Here is a 16892-nt window from a genome sequence, read left to right as displayed (position 1 = left end):
TTTTTCTGAGCCATCTGAGATTAGGTTGGAGATGCTGAGCCCCTTATCCCTGAATACTCACAGCTCTTGGGATGGCATTGCTTCTGGGCCCTCTTCGTGCATGGAAATGTGACAGCACAGGGCTGGCACACACACATGTCTTCATCTATGTTTGTGTTCATAGATGATAAAAACCATGAGTTCATTCTGATCCCTCCAATTCTACTCCAATACCACCAAGTTCTTATTAAAGCTCGGCAGAATATTTTTAGATAATAAAACATCCGTGCATTAATTTCTTGCCAGGAGCACTGCATTATTCCCCCATCTGCTTGCCCACTCCAGGCTCCAACCCTTCTCTACCCTGCAATCTTCCTAACTCCCAAGTTTACCTGTCAGTTTCCACTAAGAGACCAGCCTCACAGTGGTGGCCTCGCCCATGGTTCTCTGTGACCTGGCTCCCACTCACCGGTTTCCCACTCCCTCTTCTTGGTCAGGCCTGGCACCCCCCCGGCCCCATCCTTAGCCACTCATGTTCCTGTTCCCCAAACTCCTTCCCTGATCCCTGCCCTTGTGCCTTGCACATGCGCCGGTTGGGATTGTGGGCTTTCTTGTCACTCTGCTGAATCGGGAGCTCCCTGAGGGGGGACCCATGTTCCTCTAGCAAGTGCTCACTGCTGTTGATGGAATCGGAGGAAGATGGAGTGACGGGGAGGCTGTGGGCTGGGGGGGTGGGGTGAGGCCATGGTGTGCACGAGGACACGGTGGCCTGGGGCCCACTTCTAACTTGCAGACAGGGACATTTGATTTCCAGGCAGAGCTTGTGCCAAGTCTCTTGTCCCCTGTTCCTGTCTGTGCCCCTCCAGGGGATTTATGCCCAGAGGAGAACTGATGCCCAGAAGGTCAAAGAGGATGTGGTCAACTATGCCCGCTTCAAGTGGCCCTTGCTCTTCTCCAGGTTTTACGAAGCCTACAAGTTCTCAGGTACCCCTCAGCCCACCTGCCTCCCGTCCCTCCCTCGATGGCTCTGGTCCGTGGCAGAGGGAGGGGGCTGGCCTGAGCCAGACTCCCCAGTCAGCCAGCCTCCTGCCCGCAGGGCTGCCTGGCCTCCAAGTCAGTGTGCTGAGTGGCTCCTGCCTCCCTGCAGCCCAGTAGGGCTCCGTGGCACATAGTAGGTACTCAGCAACACACTGGGTCAAACAATTGACTGAGTATTGTGATCATTAAAGCACCTACTGTGTACAGAAGAGGGTGGCCCAGAGCACAGGCTGGGCCGAACCCGTGAAGCTGAGAGTAGATGCAGCCGACAGACCTGTACCGGCCACTTGCTTAGCCAACCTCGGGCCACTGGTACCAGGCACCTGCTCCATGCCAGGCCCTGTGCTGGTGGTGGCTTCACAGAACCACCAAATACCAGGTTCGAGGGGACGTTGGGGCTCAGTTTGTCTGACTCCTCCCCGTATCCCACCATGCCGCAGGGCAGGGACTTGTCCCAAGCTGCACAGACCAGTGGCAGGAAGGTGGCTCCAACCCAGTTCCTTAATCCAACACTCTCTTCCCACTGCACCTGGGGCTTCGGCTCGTAGGGAGGTTGTGTTCTCCGAGCCTCAGTTTCCCCATCTGGAAAATGGACATCCACATACCCCACCCTGGCCACCTCCCTGGTGGTTATGAGGATCGAGAAGGGCTGGGTGCGGCAGTGGGCAGGTGCCCTCTCAGTGCCTCTGTCTCTGCCCCAGGCCCCAGCCTCCCCAAGAACGACGTCATCGTGGCCGTCAACTGGACGGGCGTCTACTTCGTGGACGAGCAGGAGCAGGTGCTTCTGGAGCTGTCCTTCCCCGAGATCATGGCCGTGTCCAGCAGTAGGTTAGTCCAGCCCCCACCCCCCGCGTCAGTGCAGGGCGGGGACTTGTCCAAAGCCGCATGAGGACCAGTGGCAGGGATGGGACTCAAACCCAGGGTCCTGATTCAGCACTTTCTGAAGTGAGGAGGGGCAGATGGAGACACAGGCAGACACACAGGGAAGGAGAGAGCTCCCGGGGCTTTTCTGCGGGTCATGGGGGCCTTTGAAGGAAACCTAACAGAGGACATCACCAAGGTGCAGAGACATGCAGTGGCCTGTCCTGGTCCATGTGACCGAGCAGTATGTGCTGCACCCTGCAGACCCCTCAGGCATCTTCCTCCCTATAGGGTGTGGGGGGGGGGGCGGGTATTTACAGCACATTCGTGGCTGTTCTGAGATGGGCACGGGTGGTTAGGACAGTCAGGGACAGTCGAGCGTGTACAAAAAGCTGGCCTGAGATTCAGGGCTCCGTGTGGGACTCACCTCCACGCCCTCATCTCTAAAATGGAGGTCTTAACTTTCCATCAGTACAGTGGTGAGGAATACATGCAATAATTGATAGGAGAGCTCTTTGTAAACTGAGAAGTGCAGTGCACATGGGAGCAACGTTGGGAGTGGGTCCTGGAATGGACTGGCATTCCCAGCAGTGCCTCCTCCCCGCATCTGGGGCTTGTAGGAGTGTCTCTGGGCTGTGTCCGACGTGGGCAGGGGTTGGGTCATGTCCAGCTCTGACCAGGCACATGGGATGCAGTGGTGACAGGATAGTCCTTGTCCTCTTGCAGCTTCACTTGAGAGGGGAGATGGGCATTGTAAAGTAGGGGCCAGTGTGCTGAGGGCTATGGGAAGGCAGGGAGGGCTTCCTGGAGGCAGTGGTTTCTAGGCTGAGCCCTAAAGGGTGAGTGGGAATTAGACAACAAAGGGGAAGTGAGCTCCCCCTGCAGGCCTCCCAGGACCATGTGTGACTTTGGCCTGGCCGTGGCTGACTCAGGCTGAGCTGTGGCTGCCTGGGCCCCATCTCACCCTGGCTGGGCCGGCCTCTTTCTGGCTGGGCCACATCTGACTGGGCTGGCCTTGGTCTCCTTCAGGGAGTGCCGTGTCTCGCTCTCGCTGGGCTGCTCTGACCTGGGCTGTGCTGCATCTCACTCGGGCTGGGCAGGAGTGACCCCGACAGGGCCCTGTTCTCCGTGTTGGTCCTGCAGGGGAGCGAAACTGGTAGCCCCCAGCTTTACGCTGGCCACCATCAAGGGGGATGAATACACCTTCACCTCCAGCAATGCTGAGGACATCCGTGACCTGGTGGTCACCTTCCTGGAGGGGCTCCGAAAGAGGTCTAAGTATGTGGTGGCCCTGCAGGACAACCCCAGCCCTGGTGAGTGGCTCCTGGCACGAGATGCCAGTCCCCGGGGTCAGGGTGTTAGGCAGATTACGTGCCCTGGCCTTGGCCTGGCGTTCAGGATCACTAGAGCCTGTTACCCATCCTTCCCCAGAAACCTTCGGTTCCAGCTGGACCAAATAGCTCAACCCTGGGCCTTCGATCTGTGCCCTGTGGGGAACCTTCCTCCCTCTGGTCTTAAATACCTATTACTTGCCAACTTCTCCAGATGAGATCAGGGGTTCCTCCTCAGTGTTCCCCCAATACCCACCATCTTCAAATGATGACAGTGGTAACAACTATGGACCGTGCATCGCCGGGCCTTTGAGGTCCCGAGCAGAGCGTGAGAAAGAGACGAAATGAACCCAGCCCTGCCCTCAGTGGGGAGGGGGTGGGAGCAGACAGTGACCATCCCTGTGATCGTGCAGTGACCCGGGAAGCCCAGAGGCTGTGGGAGCCTGGGGTTCGGGGAGGACGTATGTGTGAACAGAACGTTTGGGGCAGAGGCTGGAGGGGGCAGGTGTGTCTGGGAACTGCGGGTAGTTTGTTTCGGCTGGAATGGGTGAGGTGAGGCGGGAGGGGCAAAAAGTGAGGCAGAAGACGTCAGGAAGGCTATCTGCCAGCAACAGGCCTGTAGCGTGTCGAGGAGTGTGGGGTTCCTTTTAGGGCAGTGGGGAGCCACGGAAGGCTTCTGAGCTGGGAAGTGGCCCCCTCCGATGGCTATCTGTGTTGGGGGTTGTGCAAGGTAGAGGCAGAGCGGCTGCTGAGCAGATACGGGACAGGGCCTCAGTTCCGGTGGGGAGGAGAGGCTTACGGGTCATCAACCCAAAGAGAGGTGTTCCAACCCAGCCTCTCTCTCTGCCCCCATGTGGCCCTGCTCACCCATGCCTTCCAGCGGGCGAGGAGTCAGGCTTCCTCAGCTTTGCCAAGGGGGACCTCATCATCCTGGACCATGACACAGGAGAGCAGGTCATGAACTCAGGCTGGGCCAACGGCATCAATGAGAGGACCAAGCAGCGTGGGGACTTCCCCACCGACTGCGTGTATGTCATGCCCACTGTCACCATGCCACCGCGGGAGATTGTGGTACGTGGCCCGGGGTGGGGCAGATGCATGGGAGGCTCCCCTGGCCCCTCCCCTGGCCCCTCCTTGTCTTCCCACATAAAATGGAGTGAGGGGTTACAGTAGATTCATGCTTTGCAGCTTCTGTGAAGATGATCTGGGGGTCTTATGGGACCATAAACTGAAAGTTGGGGGCAACTATCAAATGTATGCCAGGTGGAGAGGGACCTAGAAATTGCATCAGAGGAGGAACTGCCCAGGCGTAGGGGATCAGAGAAGAGTGGCCTAGGGGATGGGGACGGGGGTAGGGGCTTGCACTGTCCAGAAAGGCAGTGAGGGCAGAGATGGGAAGTGAGGCCCTGCTTCCTCTGGAGCCCCTTGAGCCAGCACTGAGGACTCGGAGCCCAGCTTTCCAGGCAGCTCCGGAGCCAGGCTCTGTTGACGGGGCAGTTCTCACACTACATCCGCTGCCTTGTCCAGGCTTTCTGACTGACCCAACTTAGTTCAGACACAGGGCACCAAGGGAAGGGTCCTAAGGCCAGCATGATGGAGGCAGTGGTAATGTCAGAGATCCCCCAGGAGGAAAGGTGTTCCCAGGGTCAGAATGGGGCACAGGGCCCACCCCCAGACCCACTTAAGAAGGCTCTGGGCTTTACCATGTTGATCCAGGGGCCCGGGGTACAGATCCAGGGGCGCCTGACCTCAGCTCCCCGTCTCTCGGTCTCTAGGCCCTGGTCACCATGACCCCCGACCAGAGGCAGGACGTTATCCGGCTCTTGCAGCTGCGAACGGCAGAGCCTGAGGTGCGCGCCAAGCCCTACACGCTGGAGGAATTTTCCTACGACTACTTCAGGTGACGGGGGAAGGGGAGAGAGGGCCCCAGGACAGGGAGCTGCAGGCTTCTGCTACCCTCTGGTCTGCATGCTGGGGTTGCTTTGTGGTGTCCCCGTCTGTGAGCAGTGCCCAGGTCAGAGGGAACCAGAGGGCAGTTTCAGTCCATCGAGATGACGCTTCTCATGTTGTGTCATCTTATCCTTCCTTCATTTAAGATACTGTGACTGTGCCCACCCTACGTGGAGTCCTGGGCACTCCTGACTCAAGGCTGTACCTGCCTCACCGATTCACATTCCTGGTGGGGAGACAGGCATGAGACCAGGCGGCTGTTATTCTGTGCGCCCAGTGTTGTGATGGAGATGCTGGGTCGGGGTGGAGATGGAGGCTTCGTGGGGGAAGTGGTGTCTGAGCTAAGCTGGGGCGGGGTGAGCCGGGGCGGGGGAGGAGCGCCACAGCTGGAGCAGAGCGAGCAGAGAGAAGCAGGCGCGAGCAGGCCGGGGAGGCGGGCAGGGCTGCCGGGGCACAGCCAGCCTTGTCGGCTGAGAAAGTAAGGCCCCCGCAGGGCTGGTGACTCATCCCAGGTCACGCTGCGCAGCAGGGAAGCCGGTTCCCTCCGCTCCGCTTCCTGCACGGGCGGGCGGGATGGGGCTGGAGTCTCACAACCTGGCCGTCAGTGCGGACTGTCCCGTGCTGTGCAGGCCCCCACCCAAGCACACGCTGAGCCGCGTGATGGTGTCCAAGGCCCGCGGCAAGGACCGGCTGTGGAGCCACACGCGGGAGCCGCTCAAGCAGGCGCTGCTGAAGAAGATCCTGGGCAGCGAGGAGCTCTCGCAGGAGGCCTGCATGGCCTTCATCGATATCCGCACCCTCAGGGCTGGGGGGCGCACGGAGGGTCAGGCAGGGGCCACGGGGAGGGGGCGCCTAGGGCAGGGGAGGGCTGGGCTGGGCCTGGCCTCTAGGGTTTTCGTCTAGACACTTACTTCCTTCTGAGGGGCCCAGCTGGGGCCTGGGCAGACGTGGGGGGATGCTGACGGAGCGGCTCCCTCTGTGTGCCCGGCACCTTACAGCGTGCAGGGGGCTGCCTCACCCGTTGTCTCCTCGCACCCTGTCACTTGGTTGACAGATGTATATCGTGCCATGTGCTGGGCCAGGCGTGGAGACACGGCGGTGAGCAGACCCAGTCCCTAGCCTCACGGTGCTCGTAGTTGAGAGTGGAGATGTGCTGATCGGGGTCAGTGCTGTGATGGGACCCGACAGCACATTGACCTGACTTGGCCTTGGAGGAGGGCAGGGAGGACTTCCTGGAGGAAGTGATATCTAGGCTGGAGACTGGGTAGGCCTCGGCCAGTCAAAGGGGAGATAGGTGGGGAATGTTCTTGACAGAGGGAGCAGCATGTATAAAGGCCCTGAGGCAAAACAGAGCAGGGCTGTTTCAAGGGCAGAAATTAACTCAGCACAGCTAGAGGCTAGAGTTCAAGAAGGGAATCCTAAGATGTGGGCTGATGGATGAAAGTTTCCCAAGGCCTGCTGAGAAGCTTGGACTGTGTCCTGCGGTGCAGCCATGGGGAGCCACTGGGGCAGGGGGTGGCATGGTTAGATCTGTGATTTGGAAAGTTTATTCTGGTTGCTGTGAGGACTCTGGTAGTGGGGCTGGGGCCTGGAGCACGATGGCCAGTGAGGAGGTGGCCAGAGGAGTTGAGGAGAGAGGGTGGGCAGTGGGCATGGAGAGCAGTGTGGGCAAATTATGCCCATTTCCTGGGTGAGTAGCCTGAGGCCCAGGGCCACACGATCAGGGGTGGCAGACCCCATTGGAGAGTGTGGCCGCCTGCCTCCCGGGCCATTGTTCCCCGATTGGCCACAGCCTTCCTTGACAGCTCCCCACCCGTGCTCAAGTACATGGGTGACTACCCGTCCAAGAGGATGCGCTCCGTCAATGAGCTCACAGACCAGATCTTCGAGGGTGCCCTGAAGGCTGAGCCCCTCAAGGACGAGGTGTACGTGCAGATCCTGAAGCAGCTGACTGACAACCACATCAGGTAAGCCGGGATGGTGGGAGGGTGAGGGGCAGGCCCCCCCATTGCTAACAGCTGAAGGTAATCGTGAAGGTCCTCCTCCCACTGTGAGCTCACTCCCTGCCCAGGCAGCAGCTGGCTCTGCCTGGGAACAGTCCTCCTTCACTCAGAGCAGGAAGCTGTCCTCAGGCCCCCTCATTCCTAGCTCTCCCTCAAGGCCCAAGGAAGAGGGTCAAGAACCGAGAGGTGGTGGCTGCACCCTGAGTCTGTCCTCCCCGCAAGCTGAACAGCCCCAGCTCCTCCTCATTTCCCGCTGCTCTGCCCGAGCCTCCTCTGGATACCCCCTCCCCAGCCCAGATGCCACTGTCGCCTACAGGTGCATCTCATGAGCACTTGTCCCATCCCTGGCTCAGGCTGAGCTGGCTGTCGGAAGCTCTGGATAAAAACTCTCATGGGGGCTTCCCTGGTGGCGCAGTGGTTAAGAATCCACCTGCCTAGGCTTCCCTGGTGGCGCAGTGGTTGAGAGTCCGCCTGCCGATGCAGGGGACGCGGGTTCGTGCCCCGGTCTGGGAGGATCCCACGTGCCGTGGAGCGGCTGGGCCCGTGAGCCATGGCCGCTGAGCCTGCGCATCTGGAGCCTGTGCTCCGCAACGGGAGAGGCCACAACAGTGAGGGGCCCGCGTACCGCCAAAAAAAAAAAAAAAAACTCTCATGGGCTGGGGGTGTTGGACCCCAGAGGGTGTCACCGCTTCCCTGATGGCCCAGACCATGGCAGGAGGGGGAAGTCAGGCACATGCTCATCCCAGAGCCTGAGAGAAGCCCCACCCTCTCCCTTTATTCCCAGACTTCCAACTCCCTCCCCAGCTTTGTCACTCTCTACATCTCTTATACAAGTCTACCATTGGACCGTGCGTCAGATCTTTTCGCACGTTCTGTGCCCACAGCCAGGAAAACCTTTCTTCTCCTTTGCGTATCAGAATCTGCCTCAGTCTTCAAAGCCTAGATCAAATGCCACCTCCTCCTAGAAGCCCTCCAGGCTTCCCTCCTGCCAGACCGAAGGAGCTCAGAGTAGTGCCTGAGGGAGTCCTGGGGCTGGTCTAACGTAGTGCTACTCAAATAACAGACGAGTTAAAGAGCTGCTGCCATAATATAAATCACACACTGCTTCCGTCATAGGAAAGTCTAAGAAAAAAAAAATCTTAGCCAGAGTGCTTGGTGACAGCTGACACAAGCACCTTACCTCCACCTGACTAGTAAGCGTGCGGCCTGGGGTGGGGTTGGCAGACCAGACTTTGAGTAGCACTAATGGGATCAGGCTGTCGGGGGGTGTGGGTCCGTGTTGGTCCTCAGACAGGGGCGGGGGTGAGGGCAGGCATGTGCTGCCGTGTGAGGAGCTGAGGCATATCGGCCCGCGGTGGCCCTGCTGGACACCACACCTCTTCCTGCAGGTATAGTGAGGAGCGGGGCTGGGAGCTGCTCTGGCTGTGCACAGGGCTCTTCCCGCCCAGCAACATCCTCCTGCCGCATGTGCAGCGCTTCCTGCAGTCCCGCAAGCACTGCCCACTCGCCATCGACTGTCTGCAGCGGCTCCAGAAAGCCCTGAGGTACAGCAGGGGCTGCAAGGGGCGGAGGGGGCAGTGGGCATAGTGCGTGGCGGCAGGCACTGGGATGGGCTTCCGGCCACCCTGGCTTGCGAGACGAGTCCCTTGGGGATGCTGAGGTCCTGACCCATCTTTGGGGTTGGGACCCATCTTCGGGGTCCCACAGCTGCCAGGTTGACAAAGGTGGCAGTGCCCAGTACCCATTCTGGACAGTTTGAGAGTCTGGTTGCTCAGAAAGTTATTTTCTCATACCTTCAAGTCTGCTGGGGAGGCAGACACCTGGCCACACTCCACACTCTGCAAAGCCCACTTGTACCCTTTGCTTCATCCAGTCCCCTCCACATCCCTGTCTGGTGGGTACCATGATCATCTCATCTAGAGGCTTGAGAGTTTGTCACCTGGTAGGAAGTGGTGGCTGGGGATTAGGACTGGGTTTGCCTGTCTCCAAAGTGCTCTCTGCTCCCCATGGCCCCAGGAATCTGCTGCCTCCTGACTTGCCCCCCCTTCCCCCTCCCCCCGCTGGTTTTCAGAAACGGGTCCCGGAAGTACCCCCCGCACCTGGTGGAGGTGGAGGCCATCCAGCACAAAACCACCCAGATTTTCCACAAGGTCTACTTTCCCGATGACACAGACGAGGTGAGGGACTCTGGCTTCTTGGTGTGTGGGTGCCCCTGAAGGACCAGGCTCCCTCGGGGACACGGGGCAGCCCTGCTGTCTCTTCCCCACCACCCCCACCTTTGCCCCCATCCTCCTGCCCCTCAGTGGAGTCGGGGCTCAGTCAAGAGGCCACAGACGCCTCGGGTCAGGAGCCCTTGGGTTCCTGGTTCAGCCTCTCCCTTCCTTGATCAGCTTCCTTGAGAAGCTCACCCCTCCCTCTCTCTGAGGGGCCTCTGCTTTGGAGAAACGTGCTTTCTCCCTCTGAGCTGAGCTCTGTGTTGACGTCATCTCCGATACCAGCTCTGTTCCTGGGCACAGGCCTGCCTGCTCCGCAGCCCAAGACCTCCCCCATTGCCCCGAGCCCACTCTCCTGCAGACTGACCCTTCCTTCCTTCTCACCTGACCTGAGTGTGAGTCCCCTCCACCGCGGTCCCCTGGGCAAAAGTCCTATTTGTCTTCTTGTCATGCCGCTCCTGATCTACACCCCCTGCTCCATCCCAGCACAGCATCTCATTCAGATAAACAAGACCAACAGTGAAATTTTCGGTTTGAAAAGCAGTTTAAAACAGTTTAAAAACTTGTCTAGACTAGAGACTCAGAAATACCACTAGGGGATTCTAGTCACACGGACGGAAAAACTTCCTAAAATCTTTTCCTGTCCCCTATGGAGGGTTACAAGGAGCACCCCCAACCCCTCAAATTGCACTCCTCCCTCATCTGGGCTTCCCAGACCCTCCCATCCCTCTCAAGCCCGGTCTGGGCTGCTTCCCGGCTCTTGACTCCTCACCCTTTCTGGAGTTTGCTCTCTCCTTCCTCCAGTTTCTCTCCTTCCAATCACCCTGTCCCTCCTGTGCTCCCTTGGCCTCTGCCATCACTCATGCTTGTACAGCTGGGCCCAGGACCCTGGAGGCCAAGGCTTAGTCCCGCTTGAAGGGTTGGGAAGGGCACGATCTGGGAAGACCCAGACAGGAGTTGCTTTTCCTTCTTTTAAAAAAAATTAGTTATTTTTAATTGAAGTTTAGTTGATGTACAGTATTATATGAGTGTCAGCTGTACAACACAGTGATTCACAGATTTTAATGGTGGTGTTCCATTTATAATTATTATAAAATATTGGCTGTATTCCCTGTGTTGTGCAGTATATCCTTGTAGTTTGTTTATTTTATACAGAGTAGGTTTTATACTTCTTCCTTGTCTTAAGCATGGTGCCCAGCTCTGGGGAAGCCCCCTCGGAAGGAGGGTGCCTTGCATGGGAGGGGGCTCCGTCCAGCTGGGGGCACAGCCACAGGGATGCGAGAGGCCCTGGGAGAGGCCCTGCCAGAGGCAAGCGAGTGCTCCCCCGCCACCCCTTCCCCCAGGCCTTCGAGGTGGAGTCCAGCACCAAGGCCAAGGACTTCTGCCAGAACATCGCTGCCCGGCTGCTCCTCAAGTCCTCCGAGGGATTCAGCCTCTTTGTCAAAATTGCAGATAAGGTGGGTTGGGGGGGCACTGATTGCTTATCTGCCTGCTCTTGGTCTGTCTCATGGGAAATTTGCTGGTGCCCTGGGAGCTCATGGGGCAGCGGGGGTGGGGACAGAGACAGAAGGAGGGACGGGGAGAGGAAGAGGCCCTCTTGCACACGGCATCTGATTGTGCCCGTCTCTTTCTTACATCCCTGCACTGGCCCCCTTACATGCAGCAGCTATGCCTACATCTCTCTCCTCTGAGGCATTGCACAGCCTGGCCACTTGACCTCTTGGGAGCACTCTGTGCTCTGGACACACTAGGCTCCTCGCCCTGCCCCAATACACATGTACTTTCCAGAGTTGATTTGACTGGTCCCTCAGCTGCCAGGCTGAGGTCAGTTCACCTCTGAAAAAGCCCTTGAAGGGAGGATGACCATCCCCACCTAATAGACCACAAAACCTGGACTCAGAAGTGTTAAGTGACTTATCTCAGGTCACACAGCAGGGACTCAGATCCAGGTAGGGCTGACTCTGAAGCGCAGGCCCCTGCCTTCACCCCACATTGCCCCCCCCCCCGCCCCATTTATGTCCATGGGAGTCAAAGGCCCAGCTTGAAAGCTCCTTCCCATGGGGGGCTTCCCTGACCCTTGCAGGCAGGTCAGGTGCTCTCTCCTGTCACTCACCCACAGTTCCCTGTGCATCCATGTCTGTCTCCTCACTTCATGTCTGTCCCTGTGCCAGACACTGTGACCCAGAGGTGATCTCAGTGAGGTCCTGGACCCAGCGGGGCTTAGAGCCTGTGGGAGGAGCAGGACACGGATACCAGAGAATGTCCAAAGCAGGGACTGGACCCCTTTCTCGGCCTTTTTTCCAGGGTCCTAGAGCAGCAATCAGTGACTCTTTGCTGAATGACTGAAGGGAGTCACTGTCACTGGACAGAGACACTCAACAGGCACAGTCGGGGCAAGATGGGGTTGATACATGGACACCCCCTCTGGCTGCGAGCAGGAGTTCTTCTGGAGAAGGGGCTGCCGGGGAGGCCTTGGGTGGGAAAGTCGGAAAACAGTATTGCTCCAATTAAAATGATTGGACTAGAATGGCCATGTCCCTAGGTCATCAGCGTTCCTGAGAATGACTTCTTCTTCGACTTTGTACGACACCTGACAGACTGGATAAAGAAGGCACGGCCCGTCAAGGATGGTAACGTGAGGCTGAGTCCTGGGATCATCCGAGGCCTGGGGCCAGCAGGTCCTGGCTCGGGGCCATACCTGAGGCCCACCTGGGTGGGGCCCGAGTCAGGCCTTCCTCCAGGGCTGGTGCTGGGATCTTCTGGGTGACCGACTGCCCTCTGCCCCAGGAATCGTGCCCTCGCTCACCTACCAAGTGTTCTTCATGAAGAAGCTGTGGACCACCACGGTGCCAGGGAAGGACCCCATGGCCGATTCCATCTTCCACTATTACCAGGTGAGCTGCCCAGAGCCTCTCTGCTGTGGTTGCCTGCTGTCCTTGCCAGGGGAGGGGCAGCAGCATGGACTGGAAGCCATTCCTGCTGGGGTCTCCGGAGGTGGCCCAACCTCAGATCCTTCTCCTTCCCAACCCTCCAGCCCTCGGGCTGAGCTCGCAGGCCCTTCCCTTGGTGAGGGGCTATGCTCTGGATTTGGGATTCTGCTGGTACACCTGGGTCTGTAGACGTTTTCCGGCAGGGCATGGGCCTGCGGGAAGCCAGCAGGTGGCTCCCAGGCTGAGCCTCTATGACGTGTCTGGCAGCTTGTACTCGTTCTGTCCTCCCAACAACCCCCAAGAAGGAGTTATGTTGTTCCCATTTCACAGAGCAACACTCAGATCAAGTGATATAATTAGGATCACAGGGCTGATGGAACTGGGGTTTGATTCCAGGTCTTCATGACTGCAGACTCAGTGGTCTCTTCCGAGGTGGCCGTTTACTGTTCTGGGGGACAGACAGACCAGGATGCTGGGAGGGGCGCCAGTGGCGGGGAAGACAGCTGCCCTGGTAGAGAGAACCATGGCCTGCGAGCCAGAAGGGCCGCCTTCCTTCAAACCCAGGATCTTACTCTCCCCTTTCCCCTTTGCCCCATGTTGCCCGTTTAGCAAGTGGCACCGTTAAATACCAGCTCCCCCAAGGCAGAAACCTGAGTCAGCGTGGACCTCTCCCATGTCCCAAATCACTCACCTGAAGACTTTACCTCCCGAATAGCTCTTATCTCTGAAACGCATTCACGTCTCTCCATCACCACCTCCACCAACTTGGGTCGGTCCACCATCTTCTCTCATCGGGAGGAAGCCCATAACCTTCTCTCTGATCTCCTCCATCTGCCTTTTTAAATCTGTAAAGCGCTGAATCTGTGGCATAATGCTGTTTCCCCGTACTGTGCCTTCCCCCCTTGGGGAGCAGTGTCAGCTGAGGTTGGGGAAGCAGGTGGGCCCGAATGTGGGGTAAAGCACTAGACTCGGCCTCACGGGGGTGGGTGGGTGGGGGGTGCTTAAGGGAAGAAGCCCACTTCCTCCAGGTGCCTCCACTCCACCTCCAGACAGGTGACCCACTCTGTCTCTGGCAGGAGTTGCCCAAGTATCTCCGAGGCTACCACAAGTGCACGCGGGAGGAAGTGCTGCAGCTGGGGGCACTCATCTACAGGGCCAAGTTTGAGGAGGACAAGTCCTACTTCCCCAGTATCCCCAAGCTTCTACGGGAGCTGGTGCCCCAGGACCTCATCCGGCAGATCTCGCCTGACGACTGGAAGCGGGTGACTGTGGGGGAGACAGTGGGAATAGGGGCCCCCTGAATGGTTCTCTGGGTACCCCAGGGTCAAGGGGGCAGGTGCTGGACAGCAGCCCAGGGAAGTATCTCTTGTGGCCCCTGTAAATTCAGCCAGCCACTTGGCAGTAATTTGCCCTGTCCTGGTTACCATGGTGACCGGATTTTAATTGATACTCTTTGGCCTGCTTGCTTTGGGGAGGGAGGGGCTGTCAGGAGTCCATTAACTGGTATAAGTGGGGAGGCTTCATAGCCTCCAGGGCTCCCATCCTCCACCCAGCCCTCCAGGGCCCATGGCAGCTCCTGACAGTGCAGATGGGGCAGGAGCGGCAGGGGAGAGGACTCTGACCCCCCGCTCCCCCTGCAGTCCATCGTCGCCTATTTCAACAAGCACGCAGGGAAGTCCAAGGAGGACGCCAAGCTGGCCTTCCTGAAGCTCATCTTCAAGTGGCCCACCTTCGGCTCAGCCTTCTTCGAGGTGAAGGTATGCCGTGGGTGCGTGCTTCTCAGGACGAGGGGGAACCAGATGGCACAGAGACTCCTCCGCATGGCTCTGGGAAACTGCAGTGGCCTCTGCCACCTGCCTGGCAAGGAAAGGAGGAAATGGCCCAGCTCGGTGTCTCAGCTAAGTACTGGGCCCTGGGCTTAGTCCTGGGACACTGAGGGGCCATTATCTCAGCCTGGCAGGGGAGGCAGATGTGTACAAAGGCCAGAGTAATGCAGGACGATCTGCACCGTGACAGTGGGGTGGCAGAGCCTGGGAGGCCCAACCAGACGGCAGAGGCTGAGGCGGCTTCCTGGAGGAGGCAACGTTGAGCTTTCCAGGGAGACCCTGAGGGGAGGGTTCCTGGCAGACGGCCTGGCACGAGCAAAGACCCAGAGGTGTGAGAGCTCAGGCCTGGGCAGGAAGTGCGAGTGGGTGAGTGTGGATGGGCGGGGGTGTGAGGCGAGCAGACTGCGGTAAGCAGCAGGTTGGCGAGCAGGAGAGGCCGGGAGGGTTCCTCCTGCAGGCGGTGCCCAGCCTGGACGGTTTTGCACAGGGATGATTGATGGGGCCAGAGCCCACTCTGACTTCAGGGTGGGGGTGGATCTGAGGGGCAGGACCAGAGGCAGGAGAATGGTGAAGTGGCTGGGGCGAGGGGATAGGTCAGGATGGAGAGGGGGGAATGGCCTTGCTACACACTGAGGAGAGGGCCCCTTTGAGAAGCCTGGCTGTGCAACGAAGAGAGCCTGGAGGCAGGTGTAGGGTTCAGGGAGGCTTTTTAAAGTTGAGGGGCTTTAGGGCTGAGGGAGCAATAGCAGGGCCTCCTAGAGAAGCAGGACAGAAGGGCTGAAACTGCTGCCGGGCTGGTTGGGGGCCCGTGAAGGCATTTGGGGTATCTGGGGGCCCAGCAGAGGTACTGCTAGAAACCACGAGGTCGTGGCAGGACCACGAGCACCAGTGCACCCCTGGCATCACGCAGGCAGCAGGAGGTAGACTCAAGCCCAGCTGGGGGCGGCTCCTGGGGGCGGTTCCCCACCTGATGTCTCTGGCTTTTTTTTTTTTTTTTTTTTTTAACTAGCAAACTACAGAGCCAAACTTCCCTGAGATTCTCCTAATCGCCATCAACAAGTATGGGGTCAGCCTCATTGATCCCAGAACCAAGGTGAGCAGCGACAGGGAAGAGGAGGCGGGTGGGCTTCTCTGTTTGCACTTCTAACAAAGGCCCCCAGACTCAAACCCCGAGAGACCCTATCAGCCACCAGCATCCTCGCTTCATCCACCCACCCGGCCACACATCTTGAGAAGCACCGTGTTTGCTGCGTCTACTTCCTTACCTCTCATCTCTCCATCAAAACTGCTGAGTTACTAACAACGCCCTCGCTACTACATCCAATCACTCTAGTGCTTGGCCTTTCAGCGTCACTGGATACTTCCAGGCACTTCCTCCCAGAATGCTCTCTGTCCACACTGGTCAGGGTGGGAGGCTCTACTGGGGTAACTGCTGCTCAGGTCTGTGGGCCTGAGCAGTTCCTACCGAGGGGGCCAGGAGACAAGTCCTACCACTGACACAGGAGGGTACAACGGGGGCTGTTGGCGAAGGGGGCAACGACCACCATCTTCCCCGTGGCTCCATGTGCCCACTTTCCTGGTTTTCCTCATGTCCCCCTTGGTCTCCCTCTCAGGCACTTCCCTGGGCTGCTTCTCTACACAGCCCACACACTGTGTTCCCCCAGTCTGTGTCTTCTTGTCTCCCCCCTCCAGCTCCGCTGGACCATCTCATCTGTGACCACAGTTTCAGTTCCTTCAGGCTCTCAGATTTCCAGTTCCGGGCCCCATACACCTGACGGCCTCTTGGGCTTCCTTGGTTGTCCCACCAGCCGGCCCCACCCAAGGCCTGGAGGGGGAAGGCATCTGCTTCCCACAGCAGCTCCACAGCACAGCTGGACTCTTCCCTTTGCCCCTTTTCTCGTCTGAGAGTCTGAGGTCCTTCGCGTGGGTGGTGCCTGTGGGCTGGAGCTGAGGAGAGTGAGGCCGGACGGTCCAGGCCGTGCAGCTTCAGACTCTCTCTGCTCCCCTAGGACATCCTGACCACTCACCCCTTCACCAAGATCTCCAACTGGAGCAGCGGCAACACCTACTTCCACATCACCATCGGGAACCTGGTGCGCGGGAGCAAACTTCTCTGTGAGACGTCACTGGTGAGAGCTCTTCCTTCCAGGCCTGGCGGGCTCCCCTGCCTCCCCTGCAGCTTCAGTTGAGGGACCCACAAATTAGCACCTTAATGTGAGGTCGCAACAGCTTAGAGCCCTAGATGTCTGGCTGGATGAATCCAACCCTTCAGCTGTGTGGCTGGGGAGACTTAAGTAAGTCCAGAGGAGGGGGCAGGATCTGCCTTTGTCCGGGCTTCTGTCCACTGCAGTTTGCTGGGAGCTGTGTCCTGGGTCTGAGTGGGCGGCCGTGACCTACATCTGTGTATCTTCTTGCTGCTGTTTCCAGGGTTACAAGATGGATGACCTCCTGACCTCCTATATTAGCCAGATGCTCACGGCCATGAGCAAACAGCGGGGCTCCAGAAGTGGCAAGTGAACAGTGGGGAGGTGGCGCTGGCTCTGTGCCTGCCTCTAGGCAGCAGCCGGCTCAGGACCATCAGCTACCTCTGCAGCCAGGGGAAGACCTTTGCCATCGAGGCAGGGAGGCTGGGCCGGCTGGCCACCACTGACCGTACCATCGTGGCCTCCGAGCCTTCTTCCGGTGCAGCGGCCTCGCCGGGATGCAGAACTCCCCTCCACCCCTGAAGCACCCGGTTGGTTCTAGTCCTGGCTTGCTGTGG

General features: G+C 58.7%; 1 protein-coding gene across 4 annotated transcripts in view; it reads left to right on the top strand.

Annotated features, from left to right (window-relative positions):
• The window catches only part of MYO7A (myosin VIIA), a gene marked incomplete at both ends in the record, with an annotated part of 86343 nt that extends 69695 nt beyond the window's left edge, over positions 1–16648 (top strand). For 2 of the 4 annotated variants that reach the window (XM_082844536.1, XM_082844534.1), the window contains 17 exons: positions 846–963; positions 1719–1845; positions 3022–3191; positions 4090–4280; positions 4985–5109; positions 5789–5946; positions 6952–7126; positions 8551–8706; positions 9234–9339; positions 10719–10832; positions 11918–12005; positions 12163–12269; positions 13382–13567; positions 13946–14062; positions 15141–15224; positions 16141–16260; positions 16559–16648. In XM_082844536.1, the coding sequence (XP_082700662.1) occupies positions 846–963; positions 1719–1845; positions 3022–3191; positions 4090–4280; positions 4985–5109; positions 5789–5946; positions 6952–7126; positions 8551–8706; positions 9234–9339; positions 10719–10832; positions 11918–12005; positions 12163–12269; positions 13382–13567; positions 13946–14062; positions 15141–15224; positions 16141–16260; positions 16559–16648 (2232 nt within the window). Of the gene's footprint in view, positions 1–845; positions 964–1718; positions 1846–2907; positions 3192–4089; positions 4281–4984; positions 5110–5788; positions 5947–6951; positions 7127–8550; positions 8707–9233; positions 9340–10718; positions 10833–11917; positions 12006–12162; positions 12270–13381; positions 13568–13945; positions 14063–15140; positions 15225–16140; positions 16261–16558 lie in introns of all 4 variants that reach the window. The other 2 variants (XM_082844537.1, XM_082844535.1) reach the window with 2 other exon arrangements.
• Between the last annotated feature and the right edge of the window lie 244 nt (positions 16649–16892).

The sequence above is a fragment of the Leucopleurus acutus genome (assembly GCF_964270905.1).
Source record: "Leucopleurus acutus genome assembly, chromosome: 8".
Taxonomy (NCBI): domain Eukaryota; kingdom Metazoa; phylum Chordata; class Mammalia; order Artiodactyla; family Delphinidae; genus Leucopleurus; species Leucopleurus acutus.
The sequence above is the reverse complement of the archived record's forward strand: the minus strand, read 5'-3'. Positions and strand labels throughout refer to the sequence as shown.